General features: G+C 43.8%; 1 protein-coding gene across 5 annotated transcripts in view; it reads right to left on the minus strand.

Moving 5' to 3' along the window:
- Nucleotides 1–25,374, minus strand: part of LOC121880482 (mucin-5AC-like) — a 31,973-nt gene that overhangs the window by 5,565 nt on the left and 1,034 nt on the right. For 3 of the 5 annotated variants that reach the window (XR_006091549.1, XM_042387692.1, XM_042387689.1), the window contains exons 2-9: nucleotides 11,840–12,118; nucleotides 6,589–6,713; nucleotides 5,924–6,063; nucleotides 5,091–5,679; nucleotides 3,259–3,411; nucleotides 2,116–2,202; nucleotides 778–930; nucleotides 135–230 (exon numbers count right to left, since the gene is read on the minus strand). Coding sequence is in view for 4 of the 5 variants with exons in the window: in XM_042387692.1 (XP_042243626.1) it covers nucleotides 135–230; nucleotides 778–930; nucleotides 2,116–2,202; nucleotides 3,259–3,411; nucleotides 5,091–5,679; nucleotides 5,924–6,063; nucleotides 6,589–6,713; nucleotides 11,840–12,104 (1,608 nt within the window). In the remaining variant the exon portion in view is untranslated. The remainder of the gene's footprint in view (nucleotides 1–134; nucleotides 231–777; nucleotides 931–2,115; nucleotides 2,203–3,258; nucleotides 3,412–5,090; nucleotides 5,680–5,923; nucleotides 6,064–6,588; nucleotides 6,714–11,839; nucleotides 12,119–25,374) is intronic. The other 2 variants (XM_042387691.1, XM_042387690.1) reach the window with 2 other exon arrangements.

Consider the following 25,374-nt stretch of genomic DNA (forward strand, 5'->3'; position numbering starts at 1 on the left):
CCAATTTTACAAGAGTAACCAACAATGACGTCAGCATCTACAACAGTGAAAAAAGTGATGTCAAAATGTGCAAGAGTAAACAGTGACGTCAGCATCTTCAGTAGTAAACAACATAGGGACGTCAGTAGCCTTACCTTGTAGCTCTGGTTAGCTTCTATCCTGACTGGGTGGAAGAACATCAGCCGCACGTCAGCCGTCTCTTGTTTCTCTCCTGACACTCGGCAGTAAGACTGTAAGAGCCACCATACACACAGCCACCACGTACACACAGTCACGTACAACAGTCACGGACAGCCGCCACGTACAGAAGCCACGGATCAACATCACGTACACGGACCATGGCCATCAACAAACCGTACGTTTATAACCAAAATATGGAAAAAAAAATGTTCGATTAATATTACAGTACTTAAGAAAATAATATACCAATTTCTTCTACTTATTACGATATTTCTAGTAATTCATCTATACAAATAATATTAATAAATCTAGAAAATATAATAAAGGAAATATTTAATTTAATAAAAACACAAACATTTACAATCTATAACCAAATAAAACAATAATTATGTTATGTAGATATATAATTACTCTATAATTCAAATGGCTGGCAGAGCCTTAAAAATAAAGTTATATATTTTTTATATAATTATTTAAGGAAATTAAGGAATAGCAAAAAATATTGATGATAATAATACCCTTTTTTCACTTTACTCTGATGTTAATGTTGACGTTAATAATAATTTGTGTTGATGGTGCAGACGTACTGTACTGTACCTGGGCGATGTCGGTCCACTGGCGGGTCTCCCAAGGTCCCTGACAGTGTACGCTGATGCCCATGTCTGTACAGCTGAAGAGAAACCCGAACCCGACGCCTAGTAACTTGATGTTCTTGTCTACCCGGAACCTCAGCTCTTGTTCCTGGTAGATCTGTAGGGTAGATGGTAGATAGTAATGGTGCACAATGAAAAAGTGCCATGCAGTGTTAGAGGTGTCTTGAAGTTTTTTAAGGTGTCAAAGTCTCCTAAAGTGTCAGTTTTCTAAAGTGCTGTAAAAATGCATATAGTTTCATGGTGTCATAAAATATCATATAGTGTCATAAAATCTCTAACAGTTATACAGTGTCCAAGTAACATATAATAGTGTCATACTGTGTTGAAAAGTGTTATACGGTGCTGTGAAGTCTCTGAAAGTGTCTTGAAGTGCTATTGATGTCTAAAAGTGTCAATAAAGTGCCATTAATACTTGCAAAATGTCGTAAAGTGCTGCAAAGTGTCTTTAATCATCGCAAGGTGTAAAGTGTGCCAAGGATTACAGCAAGGTGTCGTCAAGTGCCATGAGGTGTCAAAAGTATCAAGACGGTGCCAGTGGGTGACCCAGTATGGTGCCAGGGTTCGAGCGACCACCAGCACAAGGTAACTACTAATAATACTACTGTTGTGTTCTTGACATAGTGAACAAGTTCTCGTAGTAATGGCATAAACTACTGCTTAAGATCATTGGTTGTTGTTACTGTAAGTTAAGTGTGAATATTCATATAGGTGTTTGTGTGTGTGATAGACGGCAGATAATCCTAACTGAATTATCCTTTTCTTTATCCAGGTAAGTGTGAGTTACAACAGGTTAGCTGGTGTATGTGTGTGTGTGTGTGTGTGTGTGTGTGTGTGAATTTGGATTTCTAAAGTGAACATGAATGAATCTAATGTTCATGTAATTAGACTCATCTTGTGACTTGGAGGATAACTTTACGATAATGACTCTGGTGGTGAAGAGTGTGTGTGTCTGAGGTAATGAAAACACAGTAATAAGTGGACAAAAAGCATATACTAATGAAAGAACAATAACTTAATCCATGCTGACGTGTTCGGGGGGTAACGTTGACTTTACACTACCTTGGAGGTCGGGAGGGATACACCCAGTGAAGTTAGGGGACTGTACACTCTCACTCACAACTGTACACTCTGACTCACAACTGTACACTCTCACTCACAACTGTACACTCTCACTCACAACTGTACACTCTCACTCACAACTGTACACTCTGACTCACAACTGTACACTCTGACTCATACTTGTACACATCGACTCATAAATAACACCTGTAGCATGACTCACCTCTTTTTGTGGACACCTGTAGCCTTTCCTGAAGCGGCACACCTTGTTGAACTCCAGCACTGAGCCGTTCTGAGTCAGCGAACAGATCTGTGGGCGGGGGTGGGGGGGCGGGTTAGAGAGAGAACGTCAGCCACTGTTTATACTAAGAGTGTCTAAAAGTGGTAAGTTAGGTTAGATTTTGCTCTCTATCTCTCTCCACCTAGACAATCTATTAGTCATCATAAGTAAAGTAGATTCAAGTCATTACTCAGCACGCTCACACACACACCCACACACACACACACACACACACAATGAACTACTTCGTGTTTTCTGAAGAATTTGGTCATTACATCTCACTACAGGTATCTACACCATACTTAACGACTCATTAAGTTACTTTACATACTTAACGTCTACTTACATAAACCTAAACATTCACAAGTGACACTCTTGGTTCTTATTGTTATTACAACGCCAGTACGAGCGTTTGATAGCGCCAGGCGATCTGTCTTGTCCAAGAAATTTTGATTCATTATTCATTCCTAATCATTATTACAACACAGGTACAGTTGCAGAGGTGTGTTCCTGTGGTGACCCGCGTCTCTACGGCCAGCCTATATGACCTATATCAAACCTATCCACCAATCATGTCCGCCATTACTAGACCATTCTCCAGTCATTCATAAACAGTGATACTACTACTGCGACGTTGCCACTTGGAGACACTTGTTACCACAGGGGCATAGGAACACATTTCTGCAACTGTACCAGTACAGTACAGGTATAACTACAGTTTCAAGTATAGGTACAGGAGCAAATAACCAGATTACCACAGTTCGTAAAGCCAGACGCCCGTTCGCCAGTCATGTACTCGCTGTGGCGTTATTTTAATAGCAGAACCTGCCTGGTAACACTAAACTAAGGGCTTCCTAGCGCCTCCCTGAAGCCTTGGCGAGGTAAAACAGCCCTAAGAGGGACAGTCTCCCTGGCAGGAGAAAGGCAGCCCTCATGAGATAGGGCTGCCGTGAGGGGAGAGATACAAGTCTTAGCAATGATAGAGTTGCCCTGCTAGGAGAAATAGGGACGCCGCTCTGGCAAGGTAAGGGCTCCCTGGTAGTTTAAGGGCTGCCCTCAGAGAAGCACTCGCTTTCCTGTACGTACTTTGGATAAGGTCTCATTGACAGTAGCCAGGCTGGAGAGCTTGTTGGAGGACTTCTTGCTGGTGCTGCTGCAGGAAGAAGGTGAGGGAGGTCCTCGTGTCGACGGCTTCCCCTCCATGTCTGAGGTGGCACAGAACCACAGCCAAAAGGGAAGCTACAGGGGGGAAGGGGGGTGACCACAGGGGGAGGGGGGGGGAACGTGGACGAAATAACGGGAGGGGAAGACGTAGACACCCAGGGGGAAGAAGAAGAAGACAAACAACAAGAAATAAACACGTTGAAAACAAAGACATCAATAACACAGGTTGGAAGACACGGGGATGGTAGAGAACAAGGTAGGTAGGCACACGAGGCGGTAGAAGGGAACAATAGAAACAAGACGAATAAACGTAAAGAGGAAAGAGATAAACGAGGAAAATAGTGATGGAAGTGAGAAGGAGAAGATGATGAGGGAAATGGAACAAGAAGAGAGAGAGGGGTGAACGAGAAGAAACACACACACACATACACAAAGTAAACACGGAAAGACGAATGGTTGGAGGCAAGACACAGGGGAGAGGATTGAGGAGAGAGAGAAAGAAAGATAGAACGAAAGAAAGAGAGAGAGAGAGAGAGAGAGAGAACACAGGTTTAGCATAAGATCCAGAGTTGTCTTAAAGATGTGGATTCAATACACCCAAAAAATTTATTAGAGAAACAAATAAGGAAAATATAAAAAAAAATAGTCATAAAAAAATTAGCTCACATAAAAACTTGGTAAAACTATAACTAATATTAAATAACTAAACATATAACTAACCACAAAGATATATTCTGTCATCTCAAGAAGAATTAAAGATGTTCTACAAACTATTATTGCAACTTGTTTATAAATGCATTAATGGGGGGGAGGGGGGGGCTTTAAGTACAGTATTATAACAGTGTGGCCAATTCCTATCACTCATGCATTGCAACATTACATCTAGACAAAAAATAGAAAGCTAAAACATCATTGAGCTAATTGCACTGAGCTGCTTGTTGCACTGTGGTATTGCAAGGATAAGGTGACGACACATCGATTGGGAATTTGATTAAATAATTCTAGAGGAATTCTGTGATGCTCTGACTATAGTCTGTTCACGCTAACTCTGCCAATGGGAACTAGAGCCCTTTGTAACAAGATAGTTGATTGGCTGATAAATAAACATCGAAGGGTAATCCGCCAATGGGAACTAGAGCCCTTTGTAACAAGATAGTTGATTGGCTGATAAATAAACATCGAAGGGTAATCCGCCAATGGGAACTAGAGCCCTTTGTAACAAGATAGTTGATTGGCTGATAAATAAACATCGAAGGGTAATCCCACCGAACTTTAGAATTTAATTTATCTTACATATATTCTGTAATTTTAATCACTAACAACTATTCATTGTAGACCTCTGATAATTTTCGCAAGTGAAATTTTACTAACATGAACACTTATTATTACTTATCGTCACTAACACAAGCCAAGTCTCACAGTGGTACCGTAGCTGCAGGCACCACTGGAAAAGTCTGGGTTATGTTGTATGACGCTCAGAACCAATGTATTAATAAACCAAGTGTAAACCAATACCAGACGATTGATTGTTAACTTAAGAGGCACGCAACTATCCATGGTGGTGCCTGACCCTGGGTACCACTGTTTACGTCCCGGACTACACTATCAGCACCAAGTAAGACTATCACAGAACCAACTAGAACCATCCTAGTGGTACAGAACTAGCTAGAAACATACTAGTGACAGAACCATCCTACTGGCACAGAACCAGTTAGAGCCATCCTAGGGTATAAGACCATCATAGTACCAGAGACCTGTTTATTGTTGTTGAAGTCCAGGTTCCTGGGGATCTCCAGCCCATGTGTCATGAAGAAGGCGATCACCTCCGCCTTGCCCAGACACTCGGACGTCAACACGGTGTTGATAAAGTCAGCGTCAGAGATCCGGTCAAAGTCGATGACCTTAATGAGTTCCTCCACCACATTGCCCAGATGGGTCAGCTTGAGATTGTGATTTTGGATGTAACGGAGACCCCAATCCCTGATAGCCTCGAAGAGCTTAAGCTGGTTCTCGAACTTGATATCTTTGTGGCAGATGACCTTCTTGGCCATGACCTGGCTCAGGTTGAGGTAACCTTCACATGGGATGACCTCGGTGGCGTGTTTGACTAAGATCTGCCAACATTTCTCACTCATCTCGTTCAGGGTCTCCTCAGACAGCACCAAGAGCTCAAAGAGGTTAGTGTTGACGTCATCCGTCTTGGGTTCGAAGTTATCGACAAATTCTTCGAGGTATGTGAGGGACTTGATGCCCAGGCCGGCCAGACCCCACTTCCTGCTGGCTCTCAGGAGTTCGAACGCCACACTGATTTTCTTACAGTCGATGTGATCTGTGTAGATGTACCTGTAACGTAGAACACCTGTTATCACTGCTACCTGTAACGTGAAGCTCCTGTTATTAACCACTAACTGTACCGGGGACGCCTGTTATTAACCACAGTCCCAAGTAACTAAATGAAGCAACTTAATAAAGTAAATGAGTAAACTAAATGAAAGAAACAACCGAATAAAGCAACTAAGTGAAACACCCGAGTAAAATAAACGAATGAAGCAACTAAGTGAAGCAAAATAAGTTAACCATGACTCACTTAAGGATATGCTCGAAGTCCTTAGGGTTCATATCGGTGACCCTGATGGTGGTGACCTCATTAGGGCCAGGGTTCGGACACACCTGGTACACGAGACGATAAAGTGGCTGACTCGCCGTGGCCAGCAGGAGCCGGTGTGCCTGACGGAGACGCAGGCGGAGGGGCAAGTTAATTGGTGTTATTAGACTGTAGTAACTGTTGTAGTGTGACAGTTGTTGTTATCAGACTGTAGTAACTGTTGTAGTGTGACAGTTGTTGTTATTAGACTGTAGTAACTGTTGTAGTGTGACAGTTGTTGTTATTAGACTGTAGTAACTGTTGTAGTGTGACAGTTGTTGTTATCAGACTATAGTAACTGTTGAGGTGTGACAGTTGTTGTTATTAGACTGTAGTAACTGTTGTAGATATATTTGGTCTTTTCTAACAGTAACTTTTCTGACCTGACCTGACCTTGTGACACTGAAAATAAGTCTTTAAGGTCAATGGTTATCAATCTTGACCTGACCTTGAGAATGTAGTCTTTATATATTTGTTTACGCTAACAACATGCATGATGTGTTCTCAAGTAATAATTTATATTCAATGTGATGAAACAAAAATAATAAAAACAACAAATAGAACAGGAGGTTACACACACACACACACACACACACACACACACCTACCTTGAAGACAGTCACGTTCTGGCCCTGACCGACCCTGATGTTGACGTCAGCAAACTGCCCCGTGTCCAGCAGGTACCGTAGCCGCTCCACCACTGTCATCTCGCCAGTGCCAGCCAACTGCGAATCTGTGAACACCTGTTCCTGTAGACCTGTACTGACTGACACCTGTACTGACTGACACCTGTACTGATAACTTAACTTTCCTTGAGTACCTTTGTTATAACACCTTTGTTTAACCCTGACTTCCATTTATACACCTCAATCATATCGCCCCTCACTCTACGACTCTCGAGGGAGTGCAAATTAAGATGCTTTAACCTGTCTCTGTACTCAAGGTTCCTAATGCCCGGGATTAGTCTTATCATCCTCCTTTGAGTGCTTTCTACGGATTCTATATCCATTCTGTAGTACGGTGAACAAAACCGAACTGCATAATCCAAGGCTTAATGTGGTCTCACGTACACGAGATATGCCTTAACACCTGTAAACTCAGCACCAGCGCCTGAACGAATCACTAACACCTGTAAGCTTTCATCACTATGCTGGTAATAATAATAAGTGTGATGAAACGCCAAGAATATAATACCACACGAACTATATATCGTTACCTTCCCGTTACGTCATCAAAAATAAACATCCCTCACTCACATACACAATCCTTCCGACAGGTCAGGTGAGCCAGAAATATACAAATATTCCTCTCTCTCTCTCTCTCTCTCTCTCTCTCTCTCTGTTGATGTAGTTATCTCTTTAACACATTCAAAATTAACCGAACCATTCATTTATCACCACACACACACAACAACAACAACAACTGTAAGCACCTTATTTTAGTGAGTGTTACAGCTGTTTACGAGATCTTGTGCCAAGTGAGCCACCGAGACTTGCTCAAGTCCCGCTCAAGGTCAACCACACCACCACAAGGTCAACCACATCATTATGAGGTTACTCATACCACCACAAAGTCAACCACACCACCACAAGGTTAACCACACCACCACAAAGTCAACCACACCACCACAAGGTAAAGTCTCAGCACATAATCAACAAGAGCTGCCATGCACAGGCCAACCGGCCTATTGCAGACTCCTTATTTTCTTATGTTCTTATTGGGTAACTCAGGTGTAAACACTGAGTCAACCTGACAAATGGCTTCACTTGTGAGCTTGTGTGACTCCCAGGAGGTGACCCACACACAAACTGGGTCACTAAGGGTCAAGTGACCTTACCCAATAGCTGACACTCTCTGTGAAGATCTTATTTGTAATACAGGAAATGATCCACTCATGTCATTGGAGATCAGGAACAAGTTCAAACTCCAGTTGTTGACCTTGTGAAGACTCCAGGATAGTTACCCCACTCAATCATTAAGTCACTAAAGGTCAGCTAATGATCACCTGGTATGACGCCTAGAAGATAACCTATATAAAACTTGGTCACACAAGGTCAAATAGGTTGTCACACATCATCTGATGAAGAAACTGACCCAATATAACCTCCCTTAAGCATAAACAAGGTCACAGGTGCTGGCAACAATAGTGACCTCTCCATCACTCACTTTGTTGTTGTTGTTTTTATTGTTGTTGTCGTGTTTTAATGATTTAATGATAAAAATTAGATAGATATTAATCTGGGTCAGGTGTGTGTGTGTGTGTATGTGTGCGCGCGTGTGTGTGTGTGTGTGTGTGTGTGTGTGTGTGTGTGTGTGTGTGTGTGTGTGTGAACGCAACTTAATTTTGTTGTACATATTTAAGTTAGTGTGACACTGATTTTTAGCTCAATTGGCACACTATAAAAGTCATATTTAGACACGCACACACACACAGTATACAAAATGAATCTTTAATAAAATCATTGTACTAAGTGACAGCAAAGTGCTAAGACAACAGGGTGAAATATCTCCACATACTTGATCACAACAAGCAAAGTCTTCAGTCACCTCAAGTTAAACCAGAGCCTCAAAGTCACTCGGGGCAAGAAAATGTCTGGCAAGGAGGACCACCAATAAATATTAATATTTATGGACACAAGAACTATAAGATAAAGACATGTACCAAAGTAATAAATAAACAAAGGGAGAAGATTACTGTAGAATGTGAGGATAGAGCAGTGAACGGTGCCAGCTGTCTTGATAATAAGAGTAGTGGTAAGGTTAGAGCAGTGAAAGCTGTCTTGATGATACTGTAGAGCAGTGAACGGTGCCAGCTGTCTTGATAATAAGAGTAGTGGTAAGGTTAGAGCAGTGAACGGTGCCAGCTGTCTTGATGATCTTGATAATAAGAGTAGTGGTAAGGTTAGAGCAGTGAACGGTGCCAGCTGTCTAGAGCAGTGAACGGTGCCAGCTGTCTTGAAGAGTAGTGGTAGTAGTAATAATAAAGATTTTGTTATATAAATAGGCTTCTTTCTCCCAACCACCCTCCCTCCCTATACCTCTCTCTACCCTCACCCTCCCTCCCGGTCCCCTCCCTCCCTCACCCCCTCCCTAAACCTCTCTCCACCCTCACCCTCCCTCCTGGTCCCCTCCCTCCCTCACTCCCTCCCTATACCTCTCTCCACCCTCACCTCCCCTCCCTTCTACACCGCCCCTTCCCGCTCACCCTCACACATCAACACAATTTTTTTACTAGCAGTACTTAGTGAGTTTCTTAAGGTGCGAGGAATGTGATGCCCCTCACCTGACCACACCTGTTGATGCCCAATGTGATGCCCCTCACCTGACCACACGTGTTTAACTAGTGAGATCCGTCAACCAGCATGGTGACGGGAGGGGGGGGGGTGCTTGACCTGACTCCATATGGTGACAGCACAACTGAGATGATGCCTGACTTTTCTGTTCCTACAATGACCTGACCTAAGAAAGCCCAGGTACATACTACACCCTCAGTGACATCACAGCTGACCCCCCTTATTCCTGACCTGAATATCTGCATAAAGGTTTCCACTGATCGCTGTTAGTAGAGTTGTGATGCAAATTGAAGTGAAAATATCAACATAATAAGAAGCAAGGAAAATGTAGCAGGTTCTTGAAGCAACAGTGGATGGAGAAGGGTGAGGGTAAAAGGCATATCTAGTGATCTGTCAGTTGATAAACGCAACAAACTTGAATGTTTTAATATTTTTATTTAACATTTCTCATAAAAAAATCGAGCACACAAATTTCCTCCCAAATTTGTCTGGTGGGCAAAAGTAAATTCCAAAATAATTTTCCCAGGACAAGAAAATGTTCCCCTTAAGCTGCTCAGCCTGGTGTGGTTTATACACAATATATACCCAATAACCACGGCCTGCCCCCCCACACACATAGGTTGCCAGATGTATTTTTATTACATATTACCTCCCAGGGTTGCGCCTGTTTTTACCCCATTTCTTAAGCCTCCTCACCTGTTTGATGCCAGGTGTTGACAGGCGTGGCAGCCTCCGCGCCAGGTATGTTAATTTTACTAATGAGATGGACTGGTCGTGTGTGTGTGTGTGCGTGCTCATCACCATTATATCTACAGTATCATCATCATCGCCATGATCCTCATTATCACCACTACCATCATCATCATTACCTTCATCACCACTATACGTTCACCGCGTCCTCAGGATCACAACACTAACAACACATCACTATTACTTCTACAACACTCTACAACACTATAACCAAACTACAACACTTCCTGAAACCTACTGCAAAACTCTCTCTCTCTCTCAATAATTAACTATAAACTCTATGGCCTATTGACTAAGTTCCCCCCCTGTCCTTACAAGTGGGAGTTAATGATCAATGATGTGTGACCTACCAACCAGCAACCAGATAACTCATGCTGCTGAGCAAGGGCCGGAGGTTAGGTGAGAAGTTAGTTACCTGTAATCACTGTCTTTCCCTCCTTCTCTCTCTCTTTAATTATTATATAGAGATATTAACAAATAGTCCACATCAGTAGGTTGTGACTATACAAAGCTATATAACTCTAGTGGTAAAATTAGTAGTATATCTAGATGGGAAAAAATAGAGATGTTCCCAAAATACTTCAGACATCTTGGCTTCTCATGCACTGGACTAACCCTAGACAAAAATGCCGTCGACTGAAGTGTTTTTGTTTTCTTCTATTTCTTACTAATCTCACAAATATTGTACAAGTAATAACACTGTTCATTCCTTTACATCATCACCGTAGCATGAAGCGCGCTGCCAATTTATAGACAAGGAAAGAAAATAAACATTTAGGCCTCTACTTGAAAATATAGAAACATAATTTTGTATATAAATCCGGGTGCATCATTCACTTTCGAGAAGCGGGTAAACACATCCAGCCTTAGCACGCCTCCAATAGAGAAAATAATAATAATAATAATAATAAATTTAAGGAACGGTCTTGCCTGGCTTGGGACAGCAATGGATAGCTGCGTTCGTGTTTGCTCAGCTGGGAATCCTGAGAGATACGCTTCCATAATTGTGAATGGAGCATCATGACATCACAGCGTCCATAGTTATTGGCCGCTGGAACGTCAATAAGTGCTATTGGAGCAGCATGACGTCACACTTGATAACACGAAAGCAGCTTTTGTGTTAATCTGTAAGTGTTTTTGTAAGTGTGTGAGCAGTGTTAGTGCATTAATGTTCTTTTTGTTGCAAACTTCACCGCTGTTATCACTTATCAATAACAAAACAAAAGAATAAAACAAACAAATCAAAAATAAATATAAATCAGATTAATTTATTATTTAGGAACTCGAAGCACCAATCTTGATTATTAATTTAGTAATCTTTTAATATTGTTATTACTGAAAGTGTTCATTAAATCCAGAACAAAATGGTATATAAGATTATATATTATGTTGTTCTAAATATTATAGAAAGATAACATCTGTATGTATAATAGTTCAAGTATAATGTCTTAATTAGCCTTCACAAATGTAAACACTTAAAGTACGTATTTTTCTGTTCATTAATTACTGTGACTTTTACTGTGTAAGTACGTAATGCTTGGTGGCGTACATCACGGCTCTGAGCTGTGGCATCCATCTCTTGACCTCACGTTGCATAAGAGCAAAACCCACGTGTAAGAGGGCATGACGTGCTCTGATTGGTGGTTGACCCTCAGCAGGTTTGGTCAAGTCAAGAGGGAGGTAGTGGTCAGATTTGGAGCAGATTTAGTTAAATCTTGGGGTGGGTGAACAGCCAGCCAGCGACATTGAGAATGATGCTCACCTGAGGGTTGTGTGTGTGTGTGTGTGTGTGTGTGTGTGTGTGTGTGCAGCCTACCCAGCCAGTCATCGTAGCCACTATCGTCCAGGTCATCGTCAAAGTCATCATCAGAGTCACCACCGGTCATGTGGGCGGGAGGATGGGAGGGATTGGCGACCCAGGAGGGAGACATTGGAGGTGTGCTGGGCGTGCTGCTAGGTGCTGCTGCCCCTAGGGGAGAGCTAGGTGATGCTAGGGACGAGCTAGGTGATTCTAGAGGTGAGCCAGGGCCCCAGATGGTCTCTGTACCCCGAACAGCTGGCCTAGTGGTCCACGTTGCCATCTTGACCACCGAGTCTGTTGAGGGTGAGAGGATGAAGTTAGACACAGGTATAGTATAACAGGAAGGCACCTTGTAAACTTATTGAATCATAAGAATAAATGTATTTCCTCCCGACCATTCAGCACACACATCCTCTCTCTCTCTCTCTCTCTCTCTCTCTCTCTCTCTCTCTCTCTCTCTCTCTCTCAACAGGACCACCACTACACAGGTACAGTAAGTGCCCCGCCAGAGAGCTTGGCACAGATCACTGACCATCTTCTGGCCTTGCACTGTGACGTATGCTTGTTATTATTTATGAGTCTAGATCACCAGGTCTCCTCACCAGGTCATCAGGTCTCCTCACCAGGTCACCAAGTCTCCTCACCAGGTCACCAGGTCTCCTCAACAGGTCACCAGGTCTCCTCACCAGGTCACCAGGTCTACTCAGCAGGTCACCAGGTCTCCTCACCAGGTCTCTCAGCAGGTCACCACAGGTCTCCTCACCAGGTCTCCTCACCAGGTCACCAGGTCTCCTCAACAGGTCACCAGGTCTCCTCAGCAGGTCACCAGGTCACCACAATGCACTAAATACTTCACGCGCTATACCACCATTAAACTGCCTCCACCGCCCGCCCCTTCCCCAGCTGTAAATCAGGCAACCTATCGCAGTTGGGTCGATTGGGGGTGCCTTGGATGGTGAACTGGTGACCCCAAGGAGAGTGTGTGTGTGTGTGTGTGTGTGTGTTTGTGTGTGTGTGTGTGTGTGTGTATAGTGTGTGTGTGTGTGTGTGTGTGTGTGTGTGTGTGTGTGTGTGTGTGTGTGTGTGTGTAAATACCCAAGGTGTGCTGAGGCGGAAATGTGTCCATGTAAATATATCTCTCACTCTCCCTCACCTCTCACTTGTTCCTCACTTGTTTCTCCCTCACCTCTCGCTTGTTTCTCACTTTTTCTCCTTCATCTCTCTCTCTCTCTCTGTGTGTTTCGCCTCACTTCTCACCTCCCTCTATTTATCGTCTCTCTTGAGTTATTCTTAGTTGGGTCCATATCCTGTTTACCATTACTTGTTTATCTACACTGTCTTATAAACTCAACGTAGAGACTTATGTATGTATCTACTCGTCTGTCTATCTGTCTGTCTGTCTGTGTCTGTCTGTCTGTCTTTATATATCTACCTTCTATTCAAAGTCTCTCTCTCTCTCTCTCTCTCTCTCACCTGCTGTCACATAAACAGCTCTAGGGGTAATCAGACGGAACACATTGCATGGCTAATAAGTCACTTTAGCGAGAGGTGAATTACTTGCCTTTAGCCTTTAATTAATTACTTCCTTATTTATTACCTTTACTTCATCACCTGATATATTAAACCTCTTGGGATATTATTGGGGGATTTTAAACCACTTAAGACACACCTGTGGTTGTAGGTGATAGCGTTTTATACCTCTCTTATCGTCTTGAGTACGAGGCTAACCTGCTTGAGTACAACGCGAACACCCTGAGTACAACGCGAACACCCTGAGTACAACGCGAACACCCTGAGTACAACGCTAACACCCTTAGTACAACGCGAACACCCTGAGTACAACGCGAACACCCTGAGTACAACGCCAATATCCTTAGTGCAGCATAAATCCCTTGAGTACAGTTAAGTGCGAGGACTAAACACTTGAGTACTAGAACTTAACTCCTGAGTACGAAGACTTTTATTATATTGAGTACAATGTCTTTTATTATCTTGATTACAGTGACTTTTATGACTTTCAGTACAATGAATTTATATCTTGAGTACAATTAATGTCTCGAGTCTAATTAATATTTTGAGTACATATCTTGAGTACGTTTATAGCGTGACTTTGAACCTACAAAGCAAGTCACGTTATCTGAACTTAGACGAGTACGAGTAGAAAAGTGTTTTAGAAGACCATTATTAATGTTTGTCCACACACACACACACACACACACACACACACACGCTCAAGTACAAGTTATGGTACAGGTGTAAGAACTTAATTGAGTGTGTGTGTGTGTGTGTATGTGTGTGTGACAGATTTGCGATGTCTTGCTGAGAAAGATAGATAGAGAGAGAGAGGGGGAGAAGGGAGGAAGGAGTGAAGGGCGGGAATGTCACCCACTGAGATACACGCGTTCCCCCTCCCTAACCTCCCTCTTTTACCTTTCTCCCTCACCTCACCCTCCCTCACCTCTTCCCCCCTCACCCTCCCTTGCATACCATCATCATCTTGGCACCTACGACACAACACCATAAACAGTGCCACACGCAACCACACACAACACGCACTACTACCACTACCACCATTACCACCATCCCCGCTCACTACTACCACCACTGCCACTACTACTACCACTACCACCATTACCACCATCCCTGCCCACTACTACCACCACTGCCACTACTACTACCCACTACCACACCACACACCCCACACCACACCACCACGCCCACCACCACCACCACCACCACCACCACCACCACCACACACCACCACCACACCACCACACACCACACCACCCACCACACCACACCACCACACCACCACCACACCACCACACCACCACCACCACACCACCCACACCACCACCACACGCCACCACACCACCACCACCACACCACCCACCACCACCACACCACACCACCACCACCACCACCCACCACCACCACACGCCACCACACCACCACACACCACCACCACCACCCGCCACCACACCACACACCACCACACCACCACCACCACCACACCACCACCACCACACATAGCCTGCACCTGCACAGTAACACTTTAAGACAATACCCCAAAACGGTGCCAACTCGGGCAAACACTAACGTCTGGGGGTCCTCTCCACCCTAAAGTTACATCCTCATAGCAGCTACGCCAGACGAATATACCTTAAGAACATATCGCCAGCAAGAGCAATCATCACTATTAGGCGTTATAGCCGACCCCACAATGACATCCTCATAGTATAGCGACGCCAGACGGACGATCGCCAGTGTTCTGCCTCTATAAGTCGTCACATGTTGAGGAACACCTAACTTTACAACAGGTGTGACAGTGAAGCAATCAATATTTATACAGGTACCCGACCTTTGATGTGTAGCAGGTAATAGTTGAGTCTTGGTATATTACTGACGCCATGTTGAATGTCTCTCTCTCTCTCTCTCTCTCTCTCTCTCTCTCTCTCTCTCTCTCTCTCTCTCTCTCTCCCGAAGAAGGTTTTAGAAGACCGTAGTGAACCTTCTGGGTAACGAGGACACACGTGGGTCAATAATGCGTGCCAACGTGGTGCAATGTATACATGTGTACCTCTTTGATGTACACACACACACACACACACAAGAAGAAGTAGAAGCAGAAGAAGAGGAGGAAAAACGACAGGAAGAAGAGAAGAAGAAGGAAGAGAGGGAGGAGGAGGAGGAGGAGGAAAAAGTGTAGAAAGAAGAAAAGGAAGAAGAAGAAGAAGCAAAGGAAGAGAATGAACAGGAGGAACAGACGAACAACAATAATAACTAAAAGAAGAATAATAATAAGAAGATGCAAGAGGAGGAAGAGGAAGGTGTATGTGTCAATAATCATGTTTACACACAGCCCGGGGCCACATAAATACTTGTGTATATGTGTCACCAACACTATCCACCTGAGGCACCTACCCGCACCCCGTTTTCTTTAAGCACAGCAGGAAAATATTGTCCTTGTTAACAAATACCATAATAGTTCTACTACTACTACTATTACTACTATTTTTTTATCATTAAACATACAGACTATACCATACATAATATACTGTACCTACCATACTCTACTAAACCAGGCACACCATACCTCACCATCAATCCGTACCTACAACATCACACCTATCACACCATATCTGCTATACTGTACAGCCTCTTCCACTTCCAACTGGTACAATCAGCTTAGTCAATGTGCCCTCTCTGTGTGGTGTGAACCCCGACGTCTGAACCCGAAGCATTGAGGAGCGAGGGAGGACTGTGTGGTCGGGTTGAGGAGGGTCGGGGAGGCTTGAGAGTTAAGCAGTTACCTGAACAGTTACAACGATGGATATATTAAGTCAGGATATAAATACGTAGGACAAAACACAGTAGAATGTGTCACCGCACATTAGGGCAGTATTCCCCGCTGTGGTGAAGGTCTCAACCATATATCCTTATTTAATGTACTGAATTAACGAGATCATCGGTCACTGTGATAACCCCCCCCACACAGGCATCGGTCCTGCAGTATTCCTCCATGTCCTTCCCTCCTGCTGCTGACACTGTCTCTTACTCCAGGGGTGATAGGAGGATGGCCTCTACACATGGTCACCGTTTACGACGGGGTTGTATTTATGACCCAATGAATAACGGATGTATAGTAATTTAACAGCATCATAGTAATAGTGTAGTGAACAATAAAACACACCCAGGAAGTTGTCAAACACAATAATAATACCATGAAAATAACACACCAGTGAGCAAAAGTTCCCTCTGTATTTTGTGTTATTTTTCAATACAGATTATTATGTCTGTTGTCTACTGGACGGTGAGGTGAGGTGAGGTGAGGTAGAGGGGGTGTCAGCGCCTGACACAGTTAGGGCACAGGTGCACCGTGTTTAATAAGTAATCCTCATTATGGTGTGACCATACCAGCCACACCATACCTGCCATACCTGCCACATCATACCTGCCACATCATACCTGCCATACCAGCCACACCATACCTGCCATATCAGCCACACCATACCTGCCATATCTACCACACCATACCTCCAGCTGAGTAGCATCAAACTTATTCACACATGTGACATCACTGGCCACAAATGTCTCACACATGTGCCAAGATATCAGGAGGTTGGCCAGTTGTGTTACACCTTAGGCCCCGACCACACACACACACACATGTTACGGACCACCATATCTTTCACTATACTCTGTGTTTCTCATCACCATAAGCTTCGGACACTGGAGTATGTGTAAGTTTAGACCCCTCCCCTCATGTGTTTCCAGCCCCAACATATTTCGAACCCTTCATACGCCCCTCCCCCCCCCCCACACACACGTTTCAGACCCCCATCATATATCAGATCCAGTGACTTGTAATGACAGGTGAAGTCTAAAACATTCCTGAATGGTGGGACGAGAACTGCTTGATGTGTGTGTGTGTAATGATAATAATAATAAACGGTTTATTAATAGAGTTGCAGCCGGTGGCTGAAAATATACAGACTTACATTTGATTTAGACATAATGATATAATATGCATTGAATACATTTACAGGGCTGTACAGTACATAAATCAGGAGTTGTTTATTATTTTAACAATAGATGGGATGGTGCTGTTCTTATATCTATTGGTGCGGGCTCTTATGGGCTGAATTTTGTTGTAGAGGCGGACTGCGCGAGTTGGGTGGGGGGCTGCCGGTGGCAGGAGGTGGCGAGGGTGGTGCAGTAGTCCACGGCCAAACCTTTCCAGTGCTTGGTGGTGGAGGTCACTGAGGGATGGCATTTCCAGGGTGGAGAGAGCGTTGGTGTAGCCGGAGTATTCTGCGCCGAGCATGATTCTGCAGGCCCTTTTCTGTACCATCTCTAGCTGACGTTGTTGGGTGGCAGTGTGTGTGTGTGTGTGTGTGTGTGTGTGTGTGTGTATGTTTCATAAGTTGCTAGGAAATGCGTTAACGTTCCCATCACTAATACCTGCCCAGCCAGCTACTACACACACACACACACACACACACACACACAGGTAACCTCCTGATAGCGACAGTTAGCGTGTTACAGTAGCACCACCACACAGTTATTGATCCTCCACCTCTCTCTCTCTCTCTCTCGCTCTACCTTTAACCCATGACCAATTGCGACGTTGTGTTAGTGTCATAGCTCAGGTGAGTCAGTCAGAAACCATCTCTCTCATCTACAAGTTATGTGGCGGTAAGTACAACACGTCAGACCTTGTGTTACGTTGGACCCAAATCCTCGCTGACTGACACACACGGGGACTCAGTTATATCACCACCACCTGGGCACCTCCTTTTTAACTGGGTTTCTTAACTTGACATCTTACTGTGTGTGTGTGTGTGTGAATTTGTATCTATGTGTAATTGTGTCTGTGCATGTCTGTGTGTAAGTGTGTGCGTAAGTAAGTAAGTATATGTACGTACTTATCATTGCTCGAAATACACCACTTCACCTGCGGGCAGTTGATGTGGGTCCCACTGCCACTTGCCCCTACAAAAAGTGGCGACGAAAATTTAGTAGCTGACGTTGACGGGGCTAAGTGTGATGTAAACGAGTGCCCCCCCCCACCCCCTTCAAGTCATTTCTAAATACTAAATGAGTCGGCAACGATGTGGTATTTTAATGGATGAAAATATATCGTACTGGCATCATTTTCCTTCTTATAGGCGGGGAAACATATAATAGACATGGGATAAAGGGGCTATCACTCCTGTGCATTCCTCCAGACATTGCTCCGCCCCCCAACATAGACTATCACACACACACACACACACACGTCACCTCACGTCACTTCACGTCACCTCACGTCTGTCCTTCTCCAGCCTTAACCCATAACAACAAACATGACGGACGACTGGCTACTCAAGAGGGAAAACTGCTTCTTCATTCCCTAAATTACACTGTTGCTCATTCTGGTGAAGCGGTGCACCATGCTGGAGGGAAGGTGTGTTATGGTACGCAAGAACAATGACAGTTTTTTTAACCTTGAGGTAAGTAATAAGCTGCAGGTTGGAGGAACATACATTAGTCTGATTGATCTCTAATAATACAAACAACTAGAGGACGATAGTGGGAAAGCATCCATCAGACTGTCGGTTAGGTGAGGAAGTCATCAGGTCTGACTAAACCACGTCAGTCCCTCCCTTATTGTTCTCCGTCGCCAGGTGAGTCTTAGTTGGCCAGGTGAGTCTTAGGTGGCCGAGTGAGTCACAGGAGGATGAGTGAGTCTCAGGAGGCCAGGTGAGTCTTAGTTAGCCAGGTGAGTCTTAGGTGGCCGAGTGAGTCTCAGGAGGACGAGTGAGTCTCAGGAGGCCAGGTGAGTCTTAGGTGGCCCAGTGAATCTTAAGTGGCCAAATGATTCTTAGGCGGCCAGGTGATGGAGGGAGAGAAGAGGAGTGATAAGGGGAAGGGGGAGTGATGGTAGGGGAAGGAGGGGAGTAAGGAGGGAGAGAAGAGGAGTGATAAGGGGAAGGGGGAGTGATGGTAGGGGAAGGAGGGGAGTAAGGAGGGAGAGAAGAGGAGTGATAAGGGGAAGGGGGAGTGATGGTGGGGGAAGGAAGGGAGGGGGGAGAGAGAGGGTGATAAGGGGAAGGGGGAGTGATGGTGGGGGAAGGAGGGACAGGAGTAAGGAAAGGGGGGGTCAACGCTCCCTAGGTGCTAGCAGGTAAGTCCAGTTAATTAGGTAAATATTAAGAAAAGCGGACAAGTAGGGTTGCTGACGTCACTGGCTCTCTGTCTCTCTCTCTCTGCTAATATAAACTTCCTCGTCTTTTGTTTAAGTCTGGAGGTATGGTGACTACGCTAACACTCGCACTGTATTTATCTTTTGAATCCATTAAGCTTTGCGTGTGTGTGTGTCTGTAAGTACTGTAAGTGGTGTGCATGTGTGTAAAATTGTACAAATACGTCTAAGTGGTATGTGTGTGTGTGTGAGTTGATAAGTGGGGCAGTGAAGTAAATGGCTCATTCTGAACACAGAGTCGGAGAGAGAGAGAGAGAGAGAGAGAGAATTCCATAATGGCTTACATAGTATCAGTAAATTGTTCTCTCTCTCTCTCTCAACACTATCACGGCACGGAGGAGAGGGAGGAGGAGGGGAGGATAATCATCACCTCTGGCGTAACTATTTGCCTCGTGACGTCAAGGTTGTCAAGATCATCCCCCACCCCCCCTCATTTACCCCTCCTTCCCCCACCCATACGCCCTCACACCGGTGTTGGTAACCCCCCCCTCTCTCTCTCTCCACACACACTCCACATTTATCAGCTTTTACAACACAAGCCCACACCCAGACACACGCCCACGAGACCAGAAACACGCCTGTGCCACCCAGACACACGCCCACGAGACCAGAAACACGCCTGTGCCACCCAGACACACGCCCACGAGACCAAGCACTTGCCACCCAGACCACACCCACGGACCAGAACACGCCTGTGCCACCCAGACACACGCCCACGAGACCAGAAACACGCCTGCACCCAGACACACCCCAGGCAAAACAATGTACCTGACAGACACCTTCCTTCCCCAGCCCTCCCTATTACCACCACCCCCCCAAACCTCCCTGTACTGACACCCTCACCTCCCCCCCAGCTCTCCCCCCACCCTTATCTACATCCTTGTCTTATAACAGGAAACCAGATGCACACACACACACACACACACACACACACACACACACACACACACACACACACACACACACACACACACACACACACACACACACACACACACACACACACACACACACACACATGATGTACTTCTCATTTTTTCTCCCACCTTCCTATCTTGTGATGACCATAAGTGTCTATTCTTAGTAGCGTCTTGGACCAATTATGACGCCATTTGGGGCTGCCATCTTTGTCCCCGTCGGCTTGTGGGTGATGATGTATTAAGTGCGTGAAGTTGACGTAAGACATTTTGAGGAGGATAACATTTATGAATAAGCTTTTGAAAATCCATCTGTGTATCGTAGCTAAAGTGAATCAGTTTTAGTTACCTTCCTCACCTCACCTAAGAGAGAAAATGGACCTCAGGAACTATTCTTGGCTGTAGTCACAACAAAGTATAGTCTGATCCACATCCTGTAACGCCACATAAACACTAGAAAGATGTTACAGACTTTTCTCAACACGGGGTAACTTTTAATACATGTAATATATACGTTTCTGTATATGTATACCTGAATGTTAACGTTCAATCTATGTCTCTTCTATACATGTCCAATCTCCTAATTGTTATCTAAGCGTTACAGGAGGGTTACAGAAGTTAAATGACCGCTACATACCAGTACAAGAATGTTACATAGTAATTACAGAGCGTTACAGGCACTTAAGCACTACGTACACGTTACGAGAGATTTATATATACGTTACACAGAGTAAAATTAGCATTACAGAGAGTTTCATATGTGTTACAAGAGATATACATAACCATTACAGAGTTACAGCCAGGTATTACCATTGAACCCTCCTCCAGACAAGTAGGTTCCGGTGTATTGAGGTAACGAGTCAGGGATGAGGAGGCGCTGAGTGGTGTTTGATCCTCCTCTGGACATCAGCCAAGGGGGATCCAACGCCACAACACACTCACTAATGAACCTCATATGTCTCTCTCATACAAGCTATATATTTATGTTCCTCTCACTTATTGTCATGTCTTACTACGGAGAATAATCTGTCTGTGACCCCCCCCTCTCTCTCTTTCTCTCTCTCTCTCTCTCTCTCTCTCTCTCTCTTTAATTTAACATCATAACCAAACCTAATCGAACCTAATTTAAATTACCTGTGACTCAAATTAACAAGAAAATTAATCAACCAAATCTAATTTTACTTATCTAACCTTAGCTGTCGACCACTCATAATAAAAAACTTTAATAACAATCAGAGCCTCTTTAATAAATCAGAACTTTACAAATAACAATAACGATCAGAAGCCTCTTTAATAACATCAGAACCCTTTCATTACAATCATAACCCCATTAATAACGATCAGAACCTCGTAAATAACAATCAGAACTCCTTAATGACGATCAGAACCCTTTCATTACAATCATAACCCCTTTAATAACATCAGAATCCTTTCGTTACAATCAAAACCCCTTAATGACGATCAGAACCCATTTATTACAATCAGAATCCCTTATTAAGAATCGAAACCCACTTCACGAACACTTATTAACCACTGAGTTTGTAAACAAGAAAATGGTGGTGTTTTGTACGTTCTGGCTCCTGATTGGTGTTTGGCCTGGCTGGATCTGTGTTTTCATTGGCTGGATTAGGGGGGGTGATTACGTCTGGTTGGCTGGCGAGGTGAGAGAGGACGAGAGGAAGAGAGAGAGAGAGATGCAAAGGAGAGAAAGTTGTGGAAGAAATAGAGAGAAGAAGCGAGAGAGAGAGAGAGAGAAATTAAAGAAAAGAAAGAAAATAAGGGAGAAATAGAGAGAGAAAATATGAGACAGACAGAGTGACAGAAACAGAGAAAGACAGACAGACACAGAAGGTCCACCCCAATATGGAGGGATCAGTCAATCACCAAACACCAGGGGAGGAAAAATTAACTGATCAAACAGCTATGACGACCACAAACATACATACATACATACATACATACATACCAATTTCATTTAATCTATTTTTATTTTTACAGGGCAAATTTATCGTCAATGGTAAGTTGATTTATTATTAAATTTGTTTGTTATTCCTTATGGTATGTTGTTGTTCTTTCATTACTTGTTAACTTCAGGAAAATATTCAACGAGGTCAAATAAAGGAACAATGTGGTCAAATATTAATATCTTAGGAGATAAATATGATACGCGTGGCAGCGGTACTCAGGCTCAAACACCCACCTGCGTCATCCACTCTCCGATAACTCCCACACGCACTACTGACTCTTACCCTATTTATCAAGGAGTGCCCCATTACTGCTTTCAAAACATTTATAGATGGAATAATAAACTTTTTACGGGCAGTTAAGTCTATCAGTGTCTTAGAGTCACTTATCATATAGACTTTACTACAGTGTTTATGTTGTCAGTCATCCAGTGTACAATAACTGCCACTCACACTGCCAGCCCTCATAACCTGTCTATCACCAATGCTCTAACTTTGTTTTTCTGCCATAGTATGTTATATAGACCTAAAAATCTTTCCACGTTGAACAATAAACTTCCAATCAATAGATGTGTCCATGGCGTGTCTATTCTTTATACGCTGCCAGACACCAATGCCTCCCTCACACAACACTCAACTATTGCCCTTCACAAATAATTTGTGATGCACTGCCTTAAAAATAATTAGTTAGCATACTTTTACTGGCTTGTTAAATCGATGCATCAAAATTACTATCAAATTTGCCGAGTAATGTAATTTAATGGTTCAATCAGCCGCAATTGGCAAGTCTCAGTTAATACTCGAGAAATCCAAGTTAAAATATATTTGTGGTAAAAGATGATTTACTTATTCACCTTGACACTATACATATATAATTACTCAGTACAGTATATATCAACCAATGTACGACTACCACCGACTATCATTTTCCTAAAAGTGTTATTTCTTTAACATTATCTTCGTATTCCCCCATAAGGTACAGTCAGGCCAGAGGGTGAGCAGGTCGTTCCATGGCGAGTCGCTGTGCCGAACCTCCACACCAACACACACACACTACTTCAATGATCTAACACCTATTGCGAGGGATACTACTGTTTAGGTCAATGTAAGAGGATCATCATTCAGGTGTAGTCAACATTAATACTGTTTAGGGCTATGTTGTTATTATCAAGTCTACGTGACGCTTCCCTTGATGATCACTGGCTTATGTTGTTACACACCCGACCTCCCCATTATATTATGAGATATACAGGTAACTGGACACACACACACACACACACAACAGTTTATAATTCATTAGGAACTCTTTTTACTTTGTAGTTTGGCTTTAACGTGAGAAGGGGAAAGAGTATATGGATAACATTGTGGCTTCAGAAAATATAGCACGTGGCTTACAGGGTTCCTTGACTATTTATCTATGAACTTGTTAGCTTGTGTGTGTGTGTGTGTGTGTGTGTGTGTGTGTGTGTGTTTGTCCGCCCGTTTGACAGTCACAGACCAATAATTACGGCTTCTCTTGATACCCTCTAAGAAGACGCGATTGTTTGAAAGCTTCACTGGAGATTGCACTTTGGCAACAGTCTATAGTGTCGGCGGGAGAGCCATAATATCACAAGCAACTAGTTTTTATTAGAGTTAAGACGATGTTTTGGTATTTAGAGTTCCAGTGAAGGCAAGAGCAAGCGATTATAATTCTTTCAGTCAGGGTAATAAGTCACATATTTCTTTTATTTCATCTTTGTAGAGCGTAAAGATTATCGTACGCCTGGGGTCATGTTTATAGTCGGGGAAGTTATCGACGCTGAAGTGTTTGTTTACAGTACGTGAATATGTGCCGTGTAAACATGGGGTCCAGATATTATAGTTAAAGTGCGAAAATTACTGAAAAAACGTGTGTGTGTGTGTGTGTGTGTGTGTGTGTGTGTGTGTGTGTGTGTGTGTTTGTGTGTGTGTGTGTGTGTTTGTGTGTGGCACCACAATAAGGTCACAGTATAAATACATGGAGCCATCATCCTCCTGTGAGCTACTGTAGACCCCAGTATTTTTACACACAGACACACACACACACACACATACACACACACACACACACACACACACACACACCTTTAACTATAATATCTGGACCTCATGTTTACACGGCACATATTCACGTACTGACCTGTGACTCTATTGACCTGTGGCTCTATTGAACTGTGATTACTAACCTGTGACTCTACTGATCTGTGGCTCTACTGACCTGTGACTCTACTGACCTGTGGCTCTATTGAACTGTGATTACTAACCTGTGACTCTACTGACCTGTGGCTCTACTGACCTTTGACTCTACTGACCTGTGGCTCTATTGAACTGTGATTACTAACCTGTGGCTCTACTGACCTGTGACTCTACTGACCTGTGGCTCTATTGAACTGTGATTACTAACCTGTGACTCTACTGACCTGTGACTTTACTGACCTATGACTCTACTGACCTATGACTCTACTGACCTGTGACTTTACTGACTTGTGGCTCTACTGACCTGTGACTCTACTGAGCTGTGATTACTATCCTGTGACTCTACTGACCTGTGGCTCTATTGAACTGTGATTACTAACTTGTGGCTCTACTGACCTGTGACTCTACTGACCTGTGGCTCCATTGAACTGTGATTACTAACCTGTGACTCTACTGACCTGTGACTCTCATGATCTGTGATTCTACTGACCTGTGACTTTACTGACCTGTGGCTCTACTGACCTGTGACTACTGACCTGTGGCTCTATTGAACTGTGATTACTAACCTGTGACTCTACTGACCTGTGACTCTTATGATCTGTGATTCTACTGACCTGTGACTTTATTGACCAGTGGCTCTACTGACCTGTGGCATCATGACCTATGACTCTACTGACCTGTGACTCTACTGACCTGTGACTCTAC

The sequence above is a fragment of the Homarus americanus genome, unplaced genomic scaffold (genome assembly GCF_018991925.1).
Source record: "Homarus americanus isolate GMGI-L3 unplaced genomic scaffold, GMGI_Hamer_2.0 scaffold15794, whole genome shotgun sequence".
NCBI classification, from domain to species: Eukaryota; Metazoa; Arthropoda; class Malacostraca; order Decapoda; family Nephropidae; genus Homarus; species Homarus americanus.